Here is a 23,968-nt window from a genome sequence, read left to right on the forward strand (position 1 = left end):
TTGAATTAAATTGACTGAAATGATCCTGAAGTTTGAGCATTCGTGTTCTGGATCTAAGGGGGACTATATGTTTGGGTTATATGAAACAGACACTTCCGACATCATACGTATGTGTTCATTGATACAGCGTCTGTGAGACAAATTCGCGCAGTTTTTTTGTGCACGTGATAACAATACTTATTGGCGTTTCCTCACGCAGCCTTCTTCACCGACCTCGACAGTACGTACTCTGCGCGTGTTGACAGTCCAACATTTTGCTGGCGTCCTAATCAGGAAATTTCAGTCATTCGCTTTTGCATCGCAAGCGACATTACAATGCGACTAAATATTAATTTGACTAAATATGGACATAAAATGCTTTTAGATATTTCATATTATAATATTTTATATAGGATTAGCTCGTTTTCTTCGCTAGGACTAGTACAAACTATTTACTGGACTAGTTTGAGTTTAGGTAATTTTACTGTGTAGCTGTGTGTGTAGCTTTTGAGCAGAAAATTGAACTAGATGTGAAAGTTTAAAGAATCGTTCTTGTTCAATTCTCATGTTAATCGAATTCCGGTTGAGCTGTCTTTTTTTATCAAAAGCCAGTGTTAACCTCACCAAAAGCTGGTGGCTCTAAATGTCATAACAACCGTGGTCTACTCAAAGCCTTTATATAAACCTGTGTTGCCAGTGGGTTTCATCTTTTTGTTGGTCGTAATTTACTCTCAACTAGAGCTTCTCAAGCGGTTGCAAGGTAAGAATTCTTACTTAACTTTTCTGCACTCCATTAAGCCAATTGACAGACGGCATTCTTCACATGAAGCAATCTTCCTATGACTCTGTAAAGCGACTGATTGCTAATGTGTCTGCAGCGTTTAAAGTGAAGCTTAAATGTCCAGTCTAGGTATACTTATCAACTGAGGAGAAAGGTAAAACATCTGAGGCCAGCACTCAAAATGAAATTTCATTTGCAACTTCCAAATGCCATTTGGTAACAAATGAGGCAACTTAGAAATTTTTGCGAAATTATAATGATTAGGCCTGAATGATCAGGAGACTGAAACTATCGTGAATCGCTCCACTTGTAAAACATTTTCTGTTCTGATTAGAAATTTCTTCTACAGTACACGCTTCCTCCTTAAACCAGCGTAAAGAGCTATCTATATTTTTAGTTGCGGCAACAATCACAGAATGGTCAAAAGTGGTTCAGATTTAAGGCTTATATAATGCTGGCTGATAATACTACCGCATCCTAAAGCATCCATTTTGAATTTTGGAATCTTTTGCAAAACCATTTTGGCGTGTATTATATCATTACATGGAACCATATAATAAAAAATATCAATGTTTCTATGTAGATATTAGCATGTAGTAATAATATATGGCAGACCATCACGCAAAAAATATTCCACAAAATCCAACGGTAATCCACTAGACTTCAAAGATTACTGATTAGACGCACCGGTGAATTGCTGCAACATATGGATTAGTTAAGATGGAAGTGCAGCTCGACAGTGAACTGATGAACTTTTGTGGGCTGAGGAAGTTAAAATTAACATTGGCCTTTAACTTGGAAGCCAAGCAGCAACCAAATTTAAAGGAAGTGAGTTCGCAGACTGTGGGGATAGCAAAGCTAACGGCCAAACTCGGCCTTACTTTACGCACAAACACCTTTATGGAACGGTTGGACTCCACTAACTGTGCTATATAAAAGTCCATGAAAACGGCAAAACCCGCAGTACCCATTTGAATCTGAAAACTTACAAAAACTAGATGCATTGTTGGTGGCTTAAACGACAGAAAGATGGAAATCTGTGGAAGTTCATCATCTCGCAGAGGATCTCAGCTGCCTTTCAAACATCAAAATATTTGACAGTTAAAATACTGAATACTTTACCACTGGTATCTTGAATCCACTTCCAGACGTTATTATCTCGCATGAGAGAATGGTTTTTACTTCATATCACTTATAGAAAGCTCTAAAGGACATGACACTATGGGTAAAATGTTGATCAGTACGAATTTTCTATTATCCCTATTTTGAAAGGCGAAAGTTTGTTGGACGGCAAAGGTACGCGTTAAATGAAGAAAAAACGTTATGCTTGACAGATAATTATCAGTCACTGAAATAGAGATATTTGTTTCAAATGGTGCCCGACAAAGTACTTGGAAACATCGGATGCGCGTTTAATGAAATTTCCTCCAGCGCCAGTGAAGACATTAACACTCGCGCATGTGTCAAACATGACAAGAATGAAGCATATGATATGTATTGGCCCCTTCATCCGTCACCAAGATCCCGAGTAGCTTCCACATCTGTGACACAGTGTGGATAACTGAGCGGAGTTCCGGTTTCGACTTCGGACAGTTTGTCGTATTCATCGAAACATTGCACTGAAAGACATGTATGTATATATGCATGTGTGAATGTGTGCATATATGTTTGCATGTTTTTTATGTATACCACGTCGGTTGTTAGTCACGTCTGGCGCACCCGTTATCAGTGCACGGTTGACGATGGCCATATGCCAATCAGACGGTATATACAATAATGACTGTTTTAATAGAGCTGGTGGCTTAAAGTCACCGGTTGGACCGTGACAAAATAAATACCGAGCGAACAATGAAATAAGTCAGTATGTGACGTTTCATTTGAGGATAACTAGTGCGGGTTCCTTCTTGAAAAATCCGGACGGCAGGAACGTGTTTGCTCGCCAGTATAGCTGCCACATGTGTTCCGTGATTGCCTATGGGCCTGAACAGTTTGTTTGACGCCATGCCCCCCGTGCGGGCGCGGGTGTGTTGACTGTGTCGTGTCTTCCCATATATAGGAGGGTTTGACGCGTATATAATATGTAAAACCGTTCCACTGCGTACAAGACGGGACCTGACCTGTCGGTTCAGTTTGAAACAGAGACTGGTCTCATAATTGGTGCGTTTGCGGAACAAAGAAGTCGCGTGATCTAATGAACACGGGTGTACTAGACAAGGGAGCGAGGAGGCGACCGCACATATCCCAACAATGCACACACGGATGCCTAGTTTCGGCCTCACCGAAGCTGTCTGTACTATCCCCTGGTAAATTATTGAGAGCCGTCGTCTTACGGATTGAGGCAAAAACAGAACCGTGCGGAGAACATTCTACCATTGAAAGGCACAAAGCAGCGACCTGGCGGCGAAAACTGCCAACACCCATTTCGGTTGTACTGTTTGATTGGCTGAGTCATGGCTGAAACTGCAACTGTACTGCCCGTAGTCTACCGCTGGTAATGTGCAGATTTCCCGAAACATACGTTCATCACTGCAACAAACTTGGGCATTTGTTTTAGGGTTATGGTCTAAACATATGCTTGGAAGCAGTCATTTCCGTTCAGTTTCACTATAACTTTCTGGCATTTTCAATAACAAACAATGGTTCGTAACATATTTTAAAGTTGAAAATTATAGGTTTTTGAGAAAAAGATTATCTTCTAAAAGGAACAATGAAGCTAGTGTCGTGCTACTCCACGTGAAGATCTATCCCCAAAGGATACCAAAGTTAAATCAGATTGCTCACTAAAAAACGGCAGTTTAGAGAACAGCCGAGCTAAAATACGGGCGATAGCATGGCATTAAAAAGGAACATCCGTGTGGGACAAAGAAATTGGTTGTTAAAATTATATCTTTACCTGGTCAAAAAATCAACAGGAAGAAGAATTAAATTGTAAAGCAAGCAAGAAGCAACGGGAAATCAGAGCAGCCAGAATACAGTATTCAACAAAACAACAGAGGCGCAATAGCGGGACGATCCATTTAAACCGATATTGCTGGTGTCACGCCATTCGCAATCTAAATGCCAAGTATTTCATCATCTTTGGAAAATGAGATCACCTGATTCCCTTGATATTGTAGCATCTTGCATTCAGTTCTCATTTTTTTAAAAAAGAACGTACTAAACTCCAAGTGCGTTGCTTTACAAAGAATGCTCAACTGAAGGACCTAGTAACCAATGGTTATTGCAGATTGTTTGCACCAGCCAGAAAATAGAAAAAAGCCTTTGCAACGGGACCGATTGCACCCTGTCTACGAAGCGTAACGCTTGGACCCAATCCGTTATTCGAAACGTGATCGTGAACGACGTCTGCTCGAAAATGGCCCGGGCTGGAGATCGTGCGCACTGCGTCCTTTACAGCGCGTGGCCGGTCCATCACGGTTATACTTACGACCCCACGACAAAATGTCAAGGATAAAATGATCGTGTAAGAGAGTTAAACGATTTAATGGCTATCCTGATTCCAAAAACGCCCCACGTACGTTCCACAGAACCGAAGAGTATAACGAACTTGTGGCTGTGTGTTTTGAATATCTCTGGCATATTACTGGGCAGGTCTCCTATAATTGGAACGCGATTCGCAAGATTAAGCCGAGTTTTGCAGTGGTCAGGTTTGCGTGAATTTTAGGCCGCTTTTGAAATATGGCGGCACCATTAGCGATCAGAAATGCTCGTAGTTCTTGACCTGAAATAAACTTTTGTCCCCGCTGATCACCAGAAGGCCTGGCGGTGTCCGACTGTTCCGATGATGGTTTCACATGCCTCCATTATGAAGGCATACGTATTTTAAGCTGGACACTCCTCAGCATTAGCCACATCCAGCAGTGTCTGGCAAAGATTTATGTCGTCCCTCCACTCTCCAACTGCGTAATGTAAACCTGCCCGCAGTTTCTTTGGCTTTCTTTAAATTCTCGGAGGACAGAGGTCATCCGAAGCGTTCGTTAAGTACCATGCGCTCGTTAGTTTGGAACGTTTCGAAATGCAACTTCTGTTAACCGCCCAGTTAAATGTACTGCACAGTTTGAGATACGCTCCGCAACCACAGACTTAAAATCGCCGCTGTGGAATTTACTGGGACGAAATTAAAACCCCTTGCCCTCAGATTAACCGATCAATTTTTGAAACAGGTTCACCTAGCTGGGCAACTGCGATTGTTCCGGCGTAATAATGAAAGGCGAAAGCATTCCTCGAATGAAGTAGGCCTGGAGAGCCTTTTTAACAACCTACTGCTGTGGCACGGATGTGACAACAGCTTGACTGCAAATATTGTGTCGTATATTATGGGGTTTGATCATTTTCACTCTATGGAACAGAGACCCAGCCGTCGTGTGGGGCCCACTTTTTTCGGCAGTCGGCGCATCTGAGGCATTTCGCGGGCTTCGGAGAGAGGAGAAACTGGGACTGTTGAGGTACGTAAGTTAATTTGCGGGAAATCTTGTTCTTACTCGAATGGTCGTTTAGCGACGATCTCTATAGTTCGCTAGCCGGACCAAGAAATTTCTAAACCAGAGGGCTGCTTGGGTGATGCACACTGTTCATCCAAGCTTGTTCAAATAGAGACGACACAGGGGCCTTAAATTTGTACGATCCAAAACAAGAAAAAAATACTCTGCCAGTTAACTTGCACTGATTAATGTTAACTCCCAATATGACATCGCGCAGCAAGTCAAATCGATGGTTAGTGCCTCCGATAAATACGCTTCTGTCATGAAACTAAGGGTGGTCGTGCACGAAAACTACCATGGTAACTGCGTAGCTTCTTGGTTTTGTTATACCATGCCGGGATAAACTTTCGATGATTATGTCATTGTCTTCAACATATTGCTTTTCTTTCATCATTGATCTTATTCTTGGCAAAATCGGCTGCTGCACTGCGTTTTGGCAACCAGTCTTTGAGCTTAGAAATAAAATTAACACGACGATAGTGACATTGAAAACTTCGCGCACCACCAATTGCTGTTGTGCGTAAAATTTTAGCATTCCGAAATACTTGTGAATATATTTCATTGGTGTTGAAATCGTATCCAAAACCCGAAGGCGCCAAAATGCTGGCATCATCTGGCAGGGGATTTACGCTCACGTTATTATCGAGAGTGAACGATGGGAATAAACTTCACGCACGACAATCCCACTGACAATCGGACTGAAAGCACTTCACTGTTAGAAGAGATGAATCATTTTGTCTTTTCACTCCGAGCAATTTGACCGTAAAATCGCTCTTCTACACCAAAATCCCCTTTAATTTTGACAATAAATACTACAAATAAGAGATTCTGTGGTGAAAACATTTAGGCATTGTAAATTATCTCTAACTAGAGCCAAAAACTTAAATCCAGCACTTCTCTCTTGATGACGTTCAATCACCCAAACGGTAAGCCTAGAAAGAAGGGGAGAAGTGACAGAAAGGGCGAGAATTGATATGAGGACAAAACCGACAAACTCAGCATTATATACAGAACTGCACAAGTAAATCGTCCGTTAAATCAGCCAGATTAATGCTGGAAGAAGCACAAATGCACAGTTCCTAAGGAAATCATTGTGTGTTTTGTACTTTTAGTTACCTAGAGAAAAACCTTTTGGAGCCTTCCAAAAATTGCACAAATGCACGCGCCTAAACTACCAAGACACGCAGGTGATTGACAGGCTAAAATTATAAGTTCGCCGATCAAGGACGTTGAAACGCTACTATGAAAGTTTTGAATAAATTATGCGATTTTGTAACTACTCCTTGCAATTATTAGAATAACTGAAATAATTCACTTCGAAGAGGGTAATATGGTAGCGGGTGCGATTCACAACTTGGATGCTAACCTATGGCACAAAATTGACAAATTGAGAGACAATTTTTAAACTTTTTTCAAATAGAGCTGCTTTTGAGCAACAAGAATATTCTGCGTTACTATCCTTACTAAATGGGGTGCGTATGTTTCACATTTAATATAGTCAAACTGTGTAAAAATGCTCTCAAATCTGTCTTTGTTGTTCTTTCAAGCTCGATATGTGGACCAAAAAATTGATGATCTGCTTCGTAGGTTTCCAGTAATTGAATGACCACTTTTCATTTCAAAGAGTATGGCGTTTGCTTTGAGATAGTACGAGTAAGGATAAACATTAAAACAACGTATGCAGTTCAAACGGCTTTTTACTGCTTATTTGGCTGCCGTATTCGCACCAATACTGGGTTCCGCAACGTCAGCATAAAAACAAATATGGAACTATAGGTACAAATGTGGTCGACTATGTCATAAAACTGTGGCAGATGATGTTCGTACATTAACCGCCGCCGTGTGACTGCAACGCTACGACCAAATTTCTGACGGTTAATTTTAAGAGGACGTTTCTACTTCAAATTGAATTGATAACTACCTGATTAGTCCAATATTGTCGCTATACCACCCCTTGTCCCACCAATGCCAAGCGCGTCTCATTCAATTTCGGTCCGATAATATTGTTGCTTGTAGCGTATATTTGTCAATCAGGCTGAAGGAATTAAACGTATCTTACATCTCTGGATCAGAAACGCGGTGATATCAGTGTGCCGGTATCAGTAGCATACTACTTGGTCGCAGTCGCCTATACGGTGGTCAGGCTGTGCCTTTGTACACGAATACCGATAATAATTAACGGTAAGAAAATTAGTTCGTCAACGATGTGATAATAATTGTAGGGTTTGTACGGTGACCATGCTTTTCGATCTAAAAATCTGCTTTCTGTGGTGCTTACGTGGGGAAATGTAACTAAGATAGAATACCATAATGCATTCTCTGTTAGGTATGGACATGCCTCTAAAACGGGAGAAAGATACTCATTCAAGCATTTACTGCCAAACGTGTGCTTTAATGTACAGTATTGCCCTAATTTACCGCATATGTGTTTTATTTGGTGTTATTTATTTAGCGATATCTACGTGCTTTGCAGTGGTCAATCTTTGTGTAGTTTTCACGTCAACAGAATCTCTTCAGCGTTTACGTTTTTAGTATGATTTCCAATAAGTGGCCAAATGATGTGCGGCTCAGGCATAATACTATTCATCTGTTTCCATCTTAAGAACTTTTGTATCTTAATTAAAATTCTCAAAGCGTAGTTTGATCTGTGGTTTTAAGTGACCGGTATCCAATGAAGTGTTCAGGATAAAGCTCCGCTGATTGTCCGGATTGTAAGCGGCTATTCTTTCAATGTCAGTGTATTCGTCCTTGACCAGTAAACAAGTTCTTATAGAGTACATAATATAGATGGTGCAGATGGCCACGAAGTAACTTTGGAGATGCGGTTCGCAGCAGATGGGCGTGTGAACAGCTGTGCTAAGTAAAAAATGTGTATTCTCCTGTATCCTCATGTTTGAGGTAGGTGTAATGTGACAGTGGGTCAAATGGATGGCTTGTCTTTGGAAACTGTTGACCATCGACAATGCTGTCTTTGAGATTAATTATAAACTGAGCTCTCTCACTGTAACTTTTTGAGTAAACGCTGTAAATTTTTCCTGAAATCTGAGCATCTGATTTTGGTTTACTAAAGTAAATGTGCGGGGGTGAATTATTTCCAGTCGGACGTGAGTTCAATGAAATGTTTTTTCCTAGTGCACTATCCAGACAACCCGGTTTGGAATGCTTCAATATCGTCCGCACATGAGGCCAAATCATCCTTGTATTAAGAGAACGTATCAGTCGCCCTTACGGTTTTTGTGGACACCTGCTCCCTTTGATTTAGTGCACCGAGCTCTAAGGTTGTTTGTTGTTAGAATTCAAAGGCTGTATTAAACAACCACGTTCATATTCAGGCATCCAACCACGTTGCATGAATGTTTCTAATGCACTATGTTAACTAAAAACGGGGCCCTTTGAAAGAGCCTAAAGTGTGCCGTGTGTACATAAGACTATTACATTCTGATGTAGATTGTTTTTCTACGTTGCAATGTTCATTTGTATCAATGTCAACGGATGCGTAATATTGTTTTACTGAATATGCAATGTGTTTCATTTTAATTCTCTCCGTTTTTTCCATATTTGAAAAAGTTCGTAAGAGCAAGATCATTGTGTGTTTGTTCATACGAAAAATTGATTACATTGGCATCCTTATCAGAAAATTAAATGGTGGTTTATATATGTACCTAAGATCCAATTTTAAAAGAAAATCTCCAAGGATGTTCCAGGAGACGCATGCTACTCTTTCATTATCGCACCTGTGCAACGTAACATCGCGAGTCGTAGATAGAACCGAATTAGAAAATAAGTGGTGTTACGCAATTCGGAGGTAACGTAGATCACAAAATATGAAACGCAGCCGATTTTATTGAATTTCAATGTCGCACCCAAATGACTCGCTAGCAATCACGCATTACTTGCTTTGACGGAAAACTGGACTTTCACAAGTTAACCGGGACATTTTCTTCAGAGACATTCGTTTTCCGTGCATTTTTCGAAACACATCGGTAAAATTGATTAGCAGAACAGGCTGCACAGTCAAAGCATGCAATAAAATCGTTTTGATGAGATCTTTATAAGTGCCTTATTTATTTGAACAACACAGAATATGGTTTTGTTCCCAATTGAAGCCTGCAAACCAAAAAACATGCCTGAATTATAATAAACGTAAACCAGCGAGTTGTCCCATGGATTCAGTCCCAAATACTACAACGTCGTAATTTATACACGTAATTTATAACGTCTTTTGTCCGCTATCATAGCCAAACCTTGTCAACATTCACTTATAATAACTTATGATAACGATACCACCGAGCGATTGGTTCATAAAGCCAAATCGAATTTTCCAAAGACGGACACATTTGAGATAATTTGGAAACCAATGTACTTCATGAAGAAAAACCATCTTAAAGATCTTCACAAAGGTGATTTCAGAGAAGAAGATTGTACAGTGTCACCGCTGCAAAATTAGTCCATCAAATTATGCTACCGATGACCACCTTCGGAATAGAAAACCGCCCTAGATTGTATAAGACCTTGATTGAATCCTCCTCAGACGGTATTAATCAAGGGAGGTGATACCCGGGTGTTAACAACTTAAGTTGTAGCCCGATTAGCGCAGCGAGCTGGTGGGATAATTTGCAAATTCATGCAGACAGAGCTAGACAACTGAGCCATTTGTAGCACGCTGATGTTCATTGATGCATCAATGGAAATAGTGAAAGCACGTTTTCCACACGTGCATAGCTGCACATGCAAGCAAGATGGCTCAGTGGTTAGGGTATAGATTTACTGACCAAAAATTCCTTGGTTCGGACCTGACTTTTGCATATCTATCTATATTTAAGCTTGGCAACCTGGCATTATCCCAGCCCTCCTGGTTCCCTCTGGTGTCATGGCGTCTGGAGGTCGAAGAGGTTGAACGATTTGGATTTCTAGACCTGTACATCAAGAAGTGGCATTAAAATAAATTTGCGTCATGATGTTTCCAAGGCCGTTTTAAGCATAATCTTTAGCATTGCCAGAGCACATCTTTTGTAAATGAAATGAAATGCTGCAATTGTGTCACCGCATTGTAGGTGAATAGAAAGCTAAATTTTCCCGATCTTTCAGGCTTATCGATCGAAATACCAAGGAATCAAAAGAAAGGTAAGTGTAATAAGTTTTCTTCTCACTAACAAGCAACCACTTATCATCTGATGGATTTGGCTATCTCTTGTAACTTTGTTTGGATGAAAAAAATGTAAAACAGTGAAATCCTTGAAAAAATTGAGTCGCTTAACAGCCTGTGTCATGTTACTTATTAGTCTGGCCTACCTGAACAAAGATGATAGTTGTTCCATTATAGCCGTTTACATATTTACACTGAATAGATGACTGGATATAATGAATTAAGGTACGCCTTTTCAAAGTGCGACTTTGTTGGTCCAACTACGCCGAATACTTCTCCGGGAAGCAAGTTGACCACTGCTGAATATTCTGCGTGATTAGTCATCGATTGGTGCGCTGCCCCATGAGTGACTTAGCCACGTCCTTCGGGATTCCTCAGTATCCAAAGCAGATGGCCATTTTTGTTCACAATATAGATTTTGTCTAAATTTATCCGTGGGGCATTTGCTTGCCTCAAAATATCCGCATGATTTAAACCCAATGGATGCATGAATACATGATGGTGGAATGAAGGGGACATTTCGGTGATTGACTGACAATTAGCTCACAAAATAAATGCTTAAATAAAGGATTATTTTGAAAAATAGTTTGGCTTCCAAAATGTTTACCAGATGCGTTGTATAAAGCTAGCTGGTCATTTTTTGACTGCTTTTCGAAAATTATACCGCAATCTGTCTGCCATTTTTTTGACATACATTGAACTCAAAAGCTACCATAGACTGTTTAAAAACGATTCACTATGTGCTATGTAAAATTTCGTGTCAAATTCAGGCCATTAGAATTGTACAATAACCTGATCACGAACCGAAAAATATTTAATAGTTTATTAATTTATTTCTTACTCATTATTATTAATTTTATCAATTGAGTGATGAAGCCTGATAAAAAGAGATGTGGTCGAATTATAAGTTTAACCTTGACCTTTTAAGGCTGATACTCTAAACCACCAACCCCTGAAAGTTGAGGGTGCGCTAGACAGAAAGAAATTGATTACAATATGAACTGGGGCAAATGATTTCGCGGAGCATTTGTATATTTAGAATGATTGTTAGTAAGCCATGGTGATGTTCCAAACGACGAAGTTGAAATACATATTGCTCCCATAAGAGTTAGATTTTGACTATTCTCAGGATATTAGGGACAAGTTTACATGCATTTCGCGGCTACATCCTCAAAATGTTTGGATAACTGCATGAAACGGTCTTCAAATAGGGTGGCAAATAGTTCAGTCTCAATTAAAATTTGTGCACTCCTATAGAAAGGTATGTTGCCCTACTCAAGCCGTCGTTGCAAAGATCTTTAAAAAACAATCGGAGTTAAATTGAAGCATAAAGATATCTGAGAATCATCAAGCTTTGCCATACAATTTTAAACCCCAAATATAAAACAATATTTAACGTATGATTGTGGCGAATCATCCCTTTGGCAACAAGTGAGTGCACTGATTGATTTGTTCATGACGGAAACCTGGCAACCAAACGCCATAAGATGCACCAAAAGACTATAAATACATTCACCTGCATATCTTACATGTTTGAACGGAGACATGCATATATTCAGCTCAAGCCCACAGCGAAATAAACCGATTGAATTTATCAAAAGTGAAAGACTCATCTGGACTCGGAAGCAATTTCAATTAAAATTAACCGAGATTTAGGTGACTGAAGAGGCCGAATTTCATGTCATTTCAGTTCAAACAGAAAACACGTTTGACGGAATCTAAGAGATGTGCACTTGTTTTGCCCGATGATGAACAGAACCGGTCGTGATTTCGTAATCATGGAAAGTAGCACGATCACCAATAACTGGACATAAAAATGGATGTGAAAATGACAAATTTTAAGCAGGCCGAAAGTATTAAAAATGACCTGCTAGATAGTAGGGTTGCAAACAGCGCAACTCAGCCAGCGGAAGAAAATAGAAGGTTTTTTGCCGTGAGCGACAGAAAGTTTTTCTTTCAGTTTCCACTACAGTGTTGTTAACCCAGTAACAGGAACGTGCCTAAACACAGGTTTATTTTTAACCCTTATGGTGGGAGGACAATCAGCATAAAACGTCATGACATCTCCGAAACTGACAGGTCCAATGATTGCAAGCTTGCTGTAACAATGACGAGCCGCATGACCAACTGGTTAATACAAAACATTATTATACTATCGCGAACAATTGAAAAGCGCTGGCATTTTTAGAATCTCACGCAGTTCACATGAATGCTTGCCAACTGAAAGTTTTACCTATCACCCAAGAATGCTAATTTATGGAGGTGTATGGAAGCACATTTCACTAGATGGGCTGGTTTAATGAACATGTTGAGATATGCATTCTGTAGAATTATGCACACCGTCAGTGAAGTCGTTAATGGACCCAGAAAGTGTCAATTGACAATCCTCTGTCACGTGCTAAGTATAATAAGTATATTATGATGGTAAAATCGGAAATGGTGAATGTGTTCCAGTTTTTTGTCACTGTCATCGTTCACATGTTATAACTTGTTGCTTTCGTTTTGGGCATGGCCAGATCGTTTGAACTGAACGCATGTGAATTGAGAAAATTAACAACAGTCAATTTTTGACCAATGAACAACCGTCATCCGCATTGTTTGGTTATTAACGATGGTCGGCTCAGGTCAACATCAGCACACCAGGGACACATAGGAATAGACGATAAGATAACGAGGATTTCGTCGCCCAGTAAACATTGTGAGATCAGATCAACCGGCCTGCCTTGGCAAGAAATAAATGGAGATCACTAAGTACACTACGCAGATGGGTTTATCCCCTGTGATGTTTATGTATAACTTGCCGAAATCACCATCGGTATGGGTGAATCAATGACTTTGTTAATTCAGCGAACGGACGCTTGCATCTATTTGATAGGTGTGGAGTTGTGGCTCTTGGGACATGTGTGGAGCCTTCCATTTGATAGCGCTACATTGCTATAGCACGGGTGTTCTCATGAAATACATTCCTGGAAAGAAAACTCCATGAAAACTGTACAACATTGTAGTTAGGAATCCCCATTGATTTAGTGATTTTGGCCGACATAGTTGTTTCGCGTTAAAATAAAGCAACAACAGCGGACGTGAACTGGTAGATTTTGCAAAACAGTTGTGACAATAAAACCGCACACAAACGTGTGATGCGGCCAGAAAGTGACGCTACAAATAGCCGATTTCGCTACGTTACTTTGCTGTGTTTGAATATACCTGCGGGAACAATGACAAAAGTCCACATGTGGAAGAGGATGAAACCTAACGGCGATCAACGTGGATCATTTATGCAGCGGGTGAGATGCGAATTCCCCCACAAAATTCTCAAACATGACCGAACTTCCAAACGCCTATGAGGACGTAGAATGGGTGAAGCCCAAAGTTTGACACACATTTTAACAAATACATAATACGTCTGTCTGCCACGACTGCCAGATTTTGGGTTTTATTCATTGAAGATAACTAGCAACCTGAAAAATCTTTTTGAGGGCAGCGTTACTGAGAAAGGGTGCAAGTGGAATAAAAGAGAAGCGGCAGATGAACAATCAAAGTTACTCGAAAACTACTGAAACACAAACCATATGGTCCCATTTGTTACTTTTGCTCAAGCCAATTCGGGGAATATTCCTATACCCTAGATTTCCTAAATCAGTACCGATGAACTTTTGGCAGCATTACTATCTTCCATTTCCTAATTATGTGGCTGCTCTACGCTCCGTAAGCCAGCTTCCCTTGGCCTCCATAAATTGGCCCTATTTAAGCCTATTCTTACAGGCCTATACTGAACCTTTTTAGTGTTACCGTGGTTGGAGCAAGGGCCCGGAAATCCTCTCCAGTTTAGTTCAGTGTCTGCAAGCCTTGTTGCTAGCAGAGTTTGGCTGGTCAAAAACGAAAATTTCTCCTTGATCACTTGAAGGCTGCAAATGATAAAATAATCTTGTGCTCTTATTAGCACTTAGCGATCAAGTATTAAATCTCCAGGAGCGCCCGACGTGTCTCACCACTCGGAATGTTGCCAAGAGTCACCGATGTTGTACTCGTCAATTCAACTAACAGAGAGCACTCTATGTACACTCTTATCACCGTTCTTTCAAGCAGTTAGTTCAAAACGACGTAGGAATGACTAGCTGTGGCTACCATATGCACGGAAATCCCATAATGATGGGCGATCAAGCGGGCCGTTGGTCCATAGAAGGGTTGTCCGATGGGACACAAATTTGGCAAGTGAGTATAACTAAATACGTTACCGTGATTATCGCTTGATGACCAGTCTTTGCGAGCAGGACAAGTGCTATTGAGGGCACAACAGTCTCCAAAATGGCTACATCAAATGTGACTCTGTGTTTCTTGCAGCCACACAGTTTAAGCTATTCCCCAGTCATTTCATTCAAGATAAAAGTCATAAATAGATGAATGTCACGGGCTGCAGTAGGGACGAAATGGGTTGTAACCAAGCTGTCAAGTTTTCTGTTTCGGGCATATGAAAGGCAAACTTCCTACGTATCTTCATATAACAAATAGGACTGATTGACGTAGTTATAATGCTTTGGCAACGTAGAAATTGCGACAAGAGACTATATGATGCGCTTTGTCAGTGAAAATCGTGCCTGCGTAAAGCCGAACGTATGGTGATATCATAACTCACTAGGCATTCTGCAAATTTTTCAACCGGCGGGCAAACGTTCGTATGTTTAATAGTATCTGACACAATCCCGAACAGCCTGACAAGGGGGGGGGGTTCCAAATAGTATCGCATATAAGCTATCTGAAAACACAAAGTGTTTTCCAAATTAAGTTGAAGTCTTTTTGCTTCACAATTACTCATAGTCAATATGCTTTGGGAACTGCAATTCATAAGGCAGGGAACAGCCATTTTTTGAAGTTGAGACAATTACATCTTGTTGGTTTACAACAATGTAAACGCAGCGAAGGAAGGCACGTCATCGAAAGGGAGCGATGCTTTTCAGACGAGCCATTCAGCAGATTGCCGGCGAAGAAGGAAGTTTTGATGAAGCATTGTAAGGTAATCGTACACTCCTCTCAGAAGAAAATTGTCAAACCCCCATAAAAGTGCACGTAGATGTGCACGTAGAACTTTTAGTTGATAGTCTCCGTTGTTTGGAGGCTAAGACATCGGCCATTTTCTGTACTTTCAAATACCGTGTGATATGTATGTTAGCACTTGCCAGATACTGAATGTAACCTGCGGCTGAACGTAATAACTACGAGCGAACGAAGAACACCTGCTACACAAATTTCTGGATATGCGTGATACTTTTACATCGGTAGGTATCTTCAAGCAGATGCTGTATTTCTAGGGAACGATGGAACTTATAAACCGAATAAAAAGAAGCACCACTCAAATAATTTTGGTGCTACATTAAAAACAAATTATTCAATATAAGTATCATTCCACGAGCAGATTATCACGCAGCGTCTGATAATCACAAGCTAATGGCGTTCAGTTTGTTGGCACCAAGAGTAGGCAGAAAAAGCCGTGTTTACTCAAACCGTGTTTTATTGAGCCCACATTTTTCCACAAACTTTGAAAAGCTAAGTTTTAGCGGAGCACATTAGGTAGTGGGTTCAGTGTGTCAAGCGCTTTTACCTACATAATATTCCACGGACAAAATTTGAAAACAATAACTCTCATATGTAGAAGACCATGCGCTCAACCGGTAGGTTAGGCAGCTGTTGAATTGGAGAACAATGCAGAATCACCGAAGAAAATTACGCTTCTTGAAGAAACCATTTCCACTAAGAATTATAAAAGAACTGACTTAGCATAGTATTACGATCTTCTTGTCTACACAACTCTTCAGGTCTATAATACACTTACCGATTTACTAGAGCAAGTTGCCAGGTCAAGAATATTTGGCGATGGCGTACTTACATCAAATGATTATATTTTCATGAATGCAACCACTCACAGGTTGCTGAAAAACTCTTCGAAAACCCACGACCGGTTTCGCCCTTCTTGGGGCTCATGAGGTAGGCGCAGTCCCCGAGTTTCCGTCAACCATATGTTCTACTTGAACCCAAATTGCACTGTTTTCGAGAAACACACTCATTTGTAGATCAATTTGGTTTTCACGAGAGACTCAACTAAATCTCTGGTTTATGGTATTCTACAACTTAATGTACTGCACGCAGGCTTCATGATTCAATGGGCACGATATTCGAGATGTCGCAGTATATTTTCATAAAGGAAACTACTCAGAACGTTGCTGAAAACTCTTCGACAGCCCACGACCGGTTTCGCCCTTCCGAGAGGTTCATCACGTCGGTGAGGTCCCCAGTTTCCGTAATCTTATGTTGTACTTGAACCCAAATTGGACTGGTTTCGAGAACTACACTCCTTTGTAAATCAATTTGGCAACGGATAATAGCACCGTATTAAAGATGCATTGTCTACGTAGTGGTAAAGTCTGAACAGTTTTGAAAACGGATGTCTTCCACATTAAAACTAATTTTTCCTGAAGCTAAATGTTCTTGAACCTAAAAGCTTAACTGATTTTCATATTGGGACAAATTCCTGCGCTTCCTTTGACTACTCAGGCTGCGTGAGTTACATGGCTCCCATAATTTTGCTCGCAAATATCCTTACATTCTAGGAAAATTGAAAAATTAAGTAAAAAAACAGTTTGGTGGATCAGACAATCACTTCTTACTTTTGGAAATGAAACAACAGCAACAACGAGAAACTCGGCTATTGTTGTCCGAACTCAAATCTAGTATGTAGCACGTCGGCTAAACCAGTGTTTTTACATTTTCGTTTCGATACTTCAGGGGCCTCAAGCGTTTATTTCCCGATACCACACACATTGTTTACCGGCTGCAAAACTGGCTACTAAAGATTCCGGATTACTTGAGGTGTACTGTGGAACACTTAAGAAAAGCCTATGAACAACTGAAGTATACCTATCAAATTATGAAATTTGAGTTTAGCAGAAGTGCTGGTTGACAGAACTGTCAGACAATCGTAATCAAGGGTTTGAAACCCAGAATGCTGCTTGTATTAGTCATCATTGCTTTTGAATACACTGTGAAAACTTGCGCACACGGATTTAAGTCTCGACAATTCAATACAAGTGGCTTAGCAAAAATACAGGGATCGATGCGTTGAAAACCTGGACGATTGCCTGTGTATTAGGAAGGCTATATGGAAGGATCATCACGAGGAGTTGGCAAATATAAAGGATTACATCGTGTTATACAAATAGCATAGTTTTGTGTGCTGGTAAGACTGTGGTGGACCTGTAAGCATTAAGAAATTTGGGCCACCTATAAATATATCGCCTGCTTTGTTTTGCGTACACATAAAGCTTCATTTTAAGGCTACTCCAGGTAGCATATTGGCAGAATCAATTAACTTGAGCATATGCTGAATCTACACTGCCTGTATAATTTTGAAAATGTCATGATATTAGTCATTGACCTTCAGGTCTCTGAATGCGTGTGGTTTTCATCGGAAGATTGCTTTCTCAAGGGTAATCTAATGATTTCGCTTATTCATAGACATTTAACTCGACAATGGCCCCATGGTCTAATTTTGAAATGTCTGCCCACGGAGAGAAGATACCTTCGTGCATATGAGAAAACATTTTTATTTTCCAAAAATCAAATACTTGTTGCTCATCAAAACAATGTCTTTCTTGCAATTTGGCTTTCAGAACGAGTTCGTCTTGACAACTGGCTGCTTTCAAGAATGAGGCACAAAAACGGCCTTTGTCAGTCAGTGGGACATGTTGTGTGTGTTTATGCAGTTACAACCGTTGTGCTCTGTACCGCTGCACCGATTTGCTTGGCACAGTCATCTTTAAACCTCTGTTTCATTCGTACCGCTGTCTTTTTTGTTGAAAGCCAAGGGTAACCTTACGAGGAAGAACTACGGGGAGCACTATGATCAGGAATCAATGCTTGCGGACATATATCCTTAGTTGACATCCCTTAGTTGATTTGACTTTAAAATGCTCAGTGTCTCTTTCCACATGGTCAAATGAATTTTGGACTACAGAGCTGATGGCAAGAGGAGTGAAATGTTCACTGGAAGACTTCTCAATATCAAGTAATATAGGCCTGTTCAGTTATCGGACTTGCTCAAAATTTTAGTGTTATTTTCCACAAGAATATAATGGCTAGCGCACCTCTGACTCGGTTTGTCAGTGTCTTAAAATCAGGAGATGTTCATTGTAGACCATTTGAGAGTGTGAACAGTCTGGATTGTTCGCGCCACGTGTCCTAATCGGAAACAAAATGGGGAATTCTTGAATGCTAAAAGAAAATTTCGCGATTGTGGAGTGGTGCCGTAGTCTAAACTATATAGTCTTTGAAAAATGCTAAAAACAGATCATGAAGTGAAAATTCAACGGGTTACTCATAATTTTTTGTAGAAATATAAAAAATGCCTGCTTTTTTCCATCTGGAGCTTGTAGGATGGTTAAGCTTTGGAGCTTTCATCAAAATGTTTTCGCAGTCAGCCTCTTGATTGTAAAGGATTTAAGAAATATTTCTGTTTGTTCAGATAACCGGTTTTCAATATTTTTTCTCAGAATTCTATTGTATGCCATGCCAAGCACAAATTGAACCCGGGGGATCCTTCTATTAAACATACCACTCTAAGGAGCTCGGCAAAATATTTTATCGGAAATTTATGAGTCTTTCCTGTGCAGCAAATAAATCCGCATACACATTTGTTTTGCCGAAAACGGCCCCTACCGATTCACAGTATTAATTTTACACATATGAACAATTTGTGATGACTTCTTGCTCATGAGTATTAAAATAAATTTCCAGTGAAAACCGATGATCGTTGGATGATATGTCATATGTTTGCATGTCAAGTAAGCGTGAGGATACTGAGGACAAGTCATCTATGCTGCCAATTTAAGCATTCCAGTGAACATTCGGCCGACATTTTGACTGGGTTCCAATGGAGATTTCCAAAGGCATGTAACAACACGAGAAAATTTGTAGTGATCTTCAATTGTTGTTAAACTGTTAGCTTAAATAATCTAATGAGAAGGGTTTATCAAATGTACTCTAATTTAAATTTATTTTTTTAATTATAAACTGAATTTAACAAGGTGAAAATATTCAAAACATTGAAAGCTACAGGGTACTTTTTTTGTGGTGAGGATCGCAATGTAGAATTTTGAAGCCACGTTATTGAAGAAGGGATCCTCAACGTTGAAGCTACCTTTTGATTAGTACAAAATATTCAGCGGTACACACCGCGGCACTGGCTTGAAGGCAAATTGAATCAACAGTCTCAATTGCGAATTCATTTATGTTTTTGTTAACAGACAAACAGCTTTGTTGCTTGGGTCTACTATGTATAGCAGAAGGAACCAAATCCGTTACTACATCAATAAGAAAACTGAGACACATAATAAAACATGGACTTTCAAGACAAAAAGAAGGTTCATTCTTCATGGTCGGTCATTCGTAAATTTTCGGCGGTAGAATGAACTCAGCCAAAGGCGCTAGCACATGAGCAGCAAATACATTTTCTCCTCCGTGTGACTTTGTTAAAATCACCAGCCTATCATATGCCGGTGGGCGCTACTCCTCACCCAGACTACAAAGTGGAAATCGAAAGAAAGAAAGCAGGACACATTATATTTTGTCTACACAGGAAAAAATTACCAGGGGTTCGCTGCAGAGAGACGCGTCTAAGGACTTGACATTGGTGTTAATTAAATATATGGGTGCTTAGGTCTAAGTGAATGACCCTCAAAACATCGGGGAGACGTATCTTTATGTGTGTACTTGTGGCAAATTTAATATGCCGACCGAATATTGGCACCTGTAAGCAAACGGAGTGGGTTAATAAGCTGGCAAATATTTCGAGAACGCATTCTATTAGCAAGCGCAAACAACGTCTCATTATACGGTTTGTCAAGTGGGATGATCCAAAAGTTAACTTAGAGGAACCTTTGATTCAGCGGCACTTTCCACGGAAGTACTTATAATTGATGTGAATGATATTGTTGTTGATGCTAATTTTACGACAAAACACAAGAACTGAGCAATCACTAAAGCTTTTATTCCTGTAATCTGGTTGTGGGGTTCCATTATGGTTTAATTTCGAGGAAACTACTTAGTACATAACAGCAAGGCACGCTTTAATTTGACGAGAGACGGGACTTTAAAATTGATCTTCTCAGAAGAAAAAAATCTCTGCAATTTACCAGGCAGCCGTTTGACAGGAACCTAACATCAGATAATAAGAACTGTTTCAAAATACAATCCATTTTTCCCAATACACCTTGCACTCATAATATTCCTTGCTGTGGTCCATTCCAAAGGTTTTCTCCTTTTCTAACGACCAAGCATAGTCAAATGATATAGGCGTAAATGTAGTCAGCGTTTTGAAATTTCAAGGATTGCATGGTTCGCTGAAGGAAATGCCGACGGCTTCAAGTTTACAGGTTAATTATGTTAAATATCCAGCTTCATTTTGTCTTGAACCGTAAACACAAGTGGATTTTTCGGCCGCGTTCATGGCGCTGAAGAATTCATTAATCCGAAGCTTAGGTCACCGGTCGAAATTTGGTGTAAACTCACCGCTAAATTACGATTTTACATATAATAACACGTTTGCATTACAATTTAGTATTAGGCTTCTACCTTGAATTTGTGCGGAGAAAAGCTGAAATTTTGCATTTTCACAATTTTTTTTATTTATCATTTGCTAGGGATATCGAGCAGCAGCTGGTTTACTCTAGTCGTATCATCAGGAATAAAAATAACGCAGTTAGGTACTAAATACAGACAAGCTGGCAACCTATTACGCCACTTCATTTGGGGGTTTGGTCATGGATGGTTGATATGATTGTCGCTAAGTTTCCGTCGTTTGGTGATGTTCCAGTGAGAAGTCCAAGGTAATATATCGGTTAATTCACGCCTACTGTCTAGTGTCATCAACGGCTATTGATGATCTAGGGACGCTGTTCGAATGTAGTGGAGATAAAAGATGAGCCATTCTGAAATAAATCGAATGATTTCCAGAATAAATAACGCCCGAAAGAGGTTGAATGATCATAATCAATGAGTCTCAATGGTTTGTCTGGGTGCCGGTTATGTCAGTTGATAATTCTCTTTGTACAACCACATGAAAGTTAGAACCGTGGCACGGGAGTTCAAACATTAACTTGACAGTTCATTTTGAAAGCCATTTCCAGAACAGTCGGCTGCACTGGTCATTGCCATCTCCCTGGTACAGACCCCGGAAGGGACACGTCACTGGTTGGATGTATAATCAAACATGTCTAGTGTTCAGGCTCCCAAGCTATTGCTTTTGTTAGAGAAGTCCATTGAAGACCTTCGCATGTAAAAGTCTTGTGGAATCTCTCTGGTGTGTGGTCAGTCATATCAGCCACCAATTCGAATGCGCGGACCTGTATCTCAACACCCCGAATAAAATGCAAAATATACTATGGCAGCTTGATCAGCTTTTCGGTAATTAAGTAGGTAATACCCATGATGAAGATGACCATGGTTCTTCTGCCCGCGCATGCGGCAGCGAATACAAATGATGAAGCATGAGAGTAGTATGCGGGTTTTTCCAAAAATCGATTCGCATCCATTCAAGAGTGAGATTTATTACGGAATTTGTGGAATCGATTTGTAGAATTCGTTTGAGTAACGGTATGCAGTGTGTGAGTATCCTGGAATCCTCAGGAAGACGCGTTTTAATATAAGACGGATACAAAGTTTTTACAAACAAGATGCATTTGGGAGTTTTGCTTCCATGTCCAATATTCTGCAACTGTTCAGTTGATGTTTCCCGACGAATAAATCTGCAGTGAAGGCCTTCTTCGTTTTATTTGGTGCGGTGATCAGGATGAGGATAAAGATCGCGTGGTTACAACGCCTCCAGAATGGGGATTTTGGCAACAACCTGGAGGACTTCGAGGAAAGTGCGGGGCTACTGGACTTGAGACAGCCTGGGTCAGTTGGCGGCGCTGAAGATTCTCCTTGGAGTCCAAAGGAGGTGGCCACAGATGCGGCCAGAGGGGGCGGACTTGGAGGCGGACTGGGCAGCCGTGGAGGAAACCCATGCAACGGAGTTCGACACACCGGCCGACCGTCCGGGGGCTATGAAGCGGTTCAAGATGGTTAGGATGGATCCTGGATGTAACTAAGCCGTGCACTTCCGGAACTGCACGGAGAGTTGAGCTAGCAGTTTCTGTCTGATCAGTTCATTGAAAGATTTCAGCCGGCGTTTGGAGCCCAGTTGCGGTTGGCGAGAGAAACTGGCCAGTTGAATGTGGATTACCTGGTCCACCTGGCACGGGAATTGGCTGAGGCACCGCTGGCTGCATTGCAGTCGCACGATAACAGGGGTGGTTCACCAGTGCAAGAACTACAGACCAGCTCGACCAACAGCTTGCAGTCATAAATATGAAATCGCTGAGGCATGCTCGAACGAGTGGATGCTACAGGTGTGACATGCCTGACCAATTAAAGAGTCCATGCTCTCGTTCCCGTTCACCTGTATATAATAAAACTTTGGATTACTCCTCTTTTACCGGGTGAGTTGCGATGAGTGCAGTGGACCAGGCTACCAAAAAGGCCTTTATCCAAGTAGAGGGGCAGAGGGAGCTGTGCTTGTTTGATACAAGAGAAGGGGCATCGGTGAAATTTTCTCAAGAGCACGAATTCCGTGGTTGACTTAAGCAACAAAAACTTGTGACAAGGTACGGAACGGTCAAGCCTGAAGGTTACCTAAGCACTGAGGTGGGCAACCTGCATGTCCGGAGGCTCCTGTCTTTCAACGTGTCGTCAGTACAGTTAGTACACAGAGAAGATTTCGAGCTGTTCACGGGTGATGCGGATCCGTTTGGCTTCTGCCCGTAGACTACACACGTAATTTCCCTCTCCTTAGAACGCTTTCAAACTAACAACCAAATTTGCTGCCGTTTCATCTGCGGGAGGAGAAATGTTGATAAATGGCACAGTCGAGGAAGCCAGTAGTGCATGTAAGTCTCCTGTGAGGAAGGTGAGCAGAAAATGAGGGTTTTGCGTACAGTTTCGGCGTCTGAATGAACTGACCGTAAATCGGGTTGTAGCCGGGTTTTTTTGGCGGTGGAGATTTTCGGTTTCCTCTAACACCCGATATTTAATGGTTTTTGATTTGCGAGTTATCGTCCGTTGACGTCATAGGCGCCTTTCCGGTGACGACTAGCGAGAATGAGTTTATCTCGATAATGACAGAATTCCTGTTGCGTTTAATCGAGGCGGCCGAGGATCATGATTTGGGCCGAATTGGATCCCGGAAGGTTGGTGCAAATCCAACGCGAGGATCCTGCCTTAAGAAAGGTTGCAGTGGCCTTGTTGGGTGGAAGGAGTATTAAGAACGGAGAAGGATAGGAGGAATTAGAAACGTTCCAGAGTCACTTTGATCGGCTGAGTCTGAATGAAGTTGCTGGAACGCCACCAATGCGGATGCTGTGCTCTCCGTGATATCTCGTATTTTGAGAGAGAATCGCATCGTTGAACGACATGAGATGGCACATAAACGGTGCACAAAGACGCAAGACTTATTTCAGCAGGGGGGCTACTGGTCGAGGTTGGGAAGTGAGTTGC

General features: G+C 40.9%; 1 protein-coding gene across 1 annotated transcript in view; it reads right to left on the reverse strand.

The window, feature by feature from the left end:
- Nucleotides 1–23,968, reverse strand: part of T265_15086 (hypothetical protein) — a gene marked incomplete at both ends in the record, with an annotated part of 226,933 nt that overhangs the window by 103,473 nt on the left and 99,492 nt on the right. Inside the window, 4 exons of the mRNA XM_009176521.1 lie at nucleotides 1,642–1,737; nucleotides 6,110–6,173; nucleotides 22,281–22,477; nucleotides 23,285–23,370. Coding sequence (XP_009174785.1) covers nucleotides 1,642–1,737; nucleotides 6,110–6,173; nucleotides 22,281–22,477; nucleotides 23,285–23,370 — 443 coding nt within the window. The remainder of the gene's footprint in view (nucleotides 1–1,641; nucleotides 1,738–6,109; nucleotides 6,174–22,280; nucleotides 22,478–23,284; nucleotides 23,371–23,968) is intronic.

This window comes from Opisthorchis viverrini (assembly GCF_000715545.1).
Source record: "Opisthorchis viverrini unplaced genomic scaffold opera_v5_351, whole genome shotgun sequence".
NCBI classification, from domain to species: Eukaryota; Metazoa; Platyhelminthes; class Trematoda; order Opisthorchiida; family Opisthorchiidae; genus Opisthorchis; species Opisthorchis viverrini.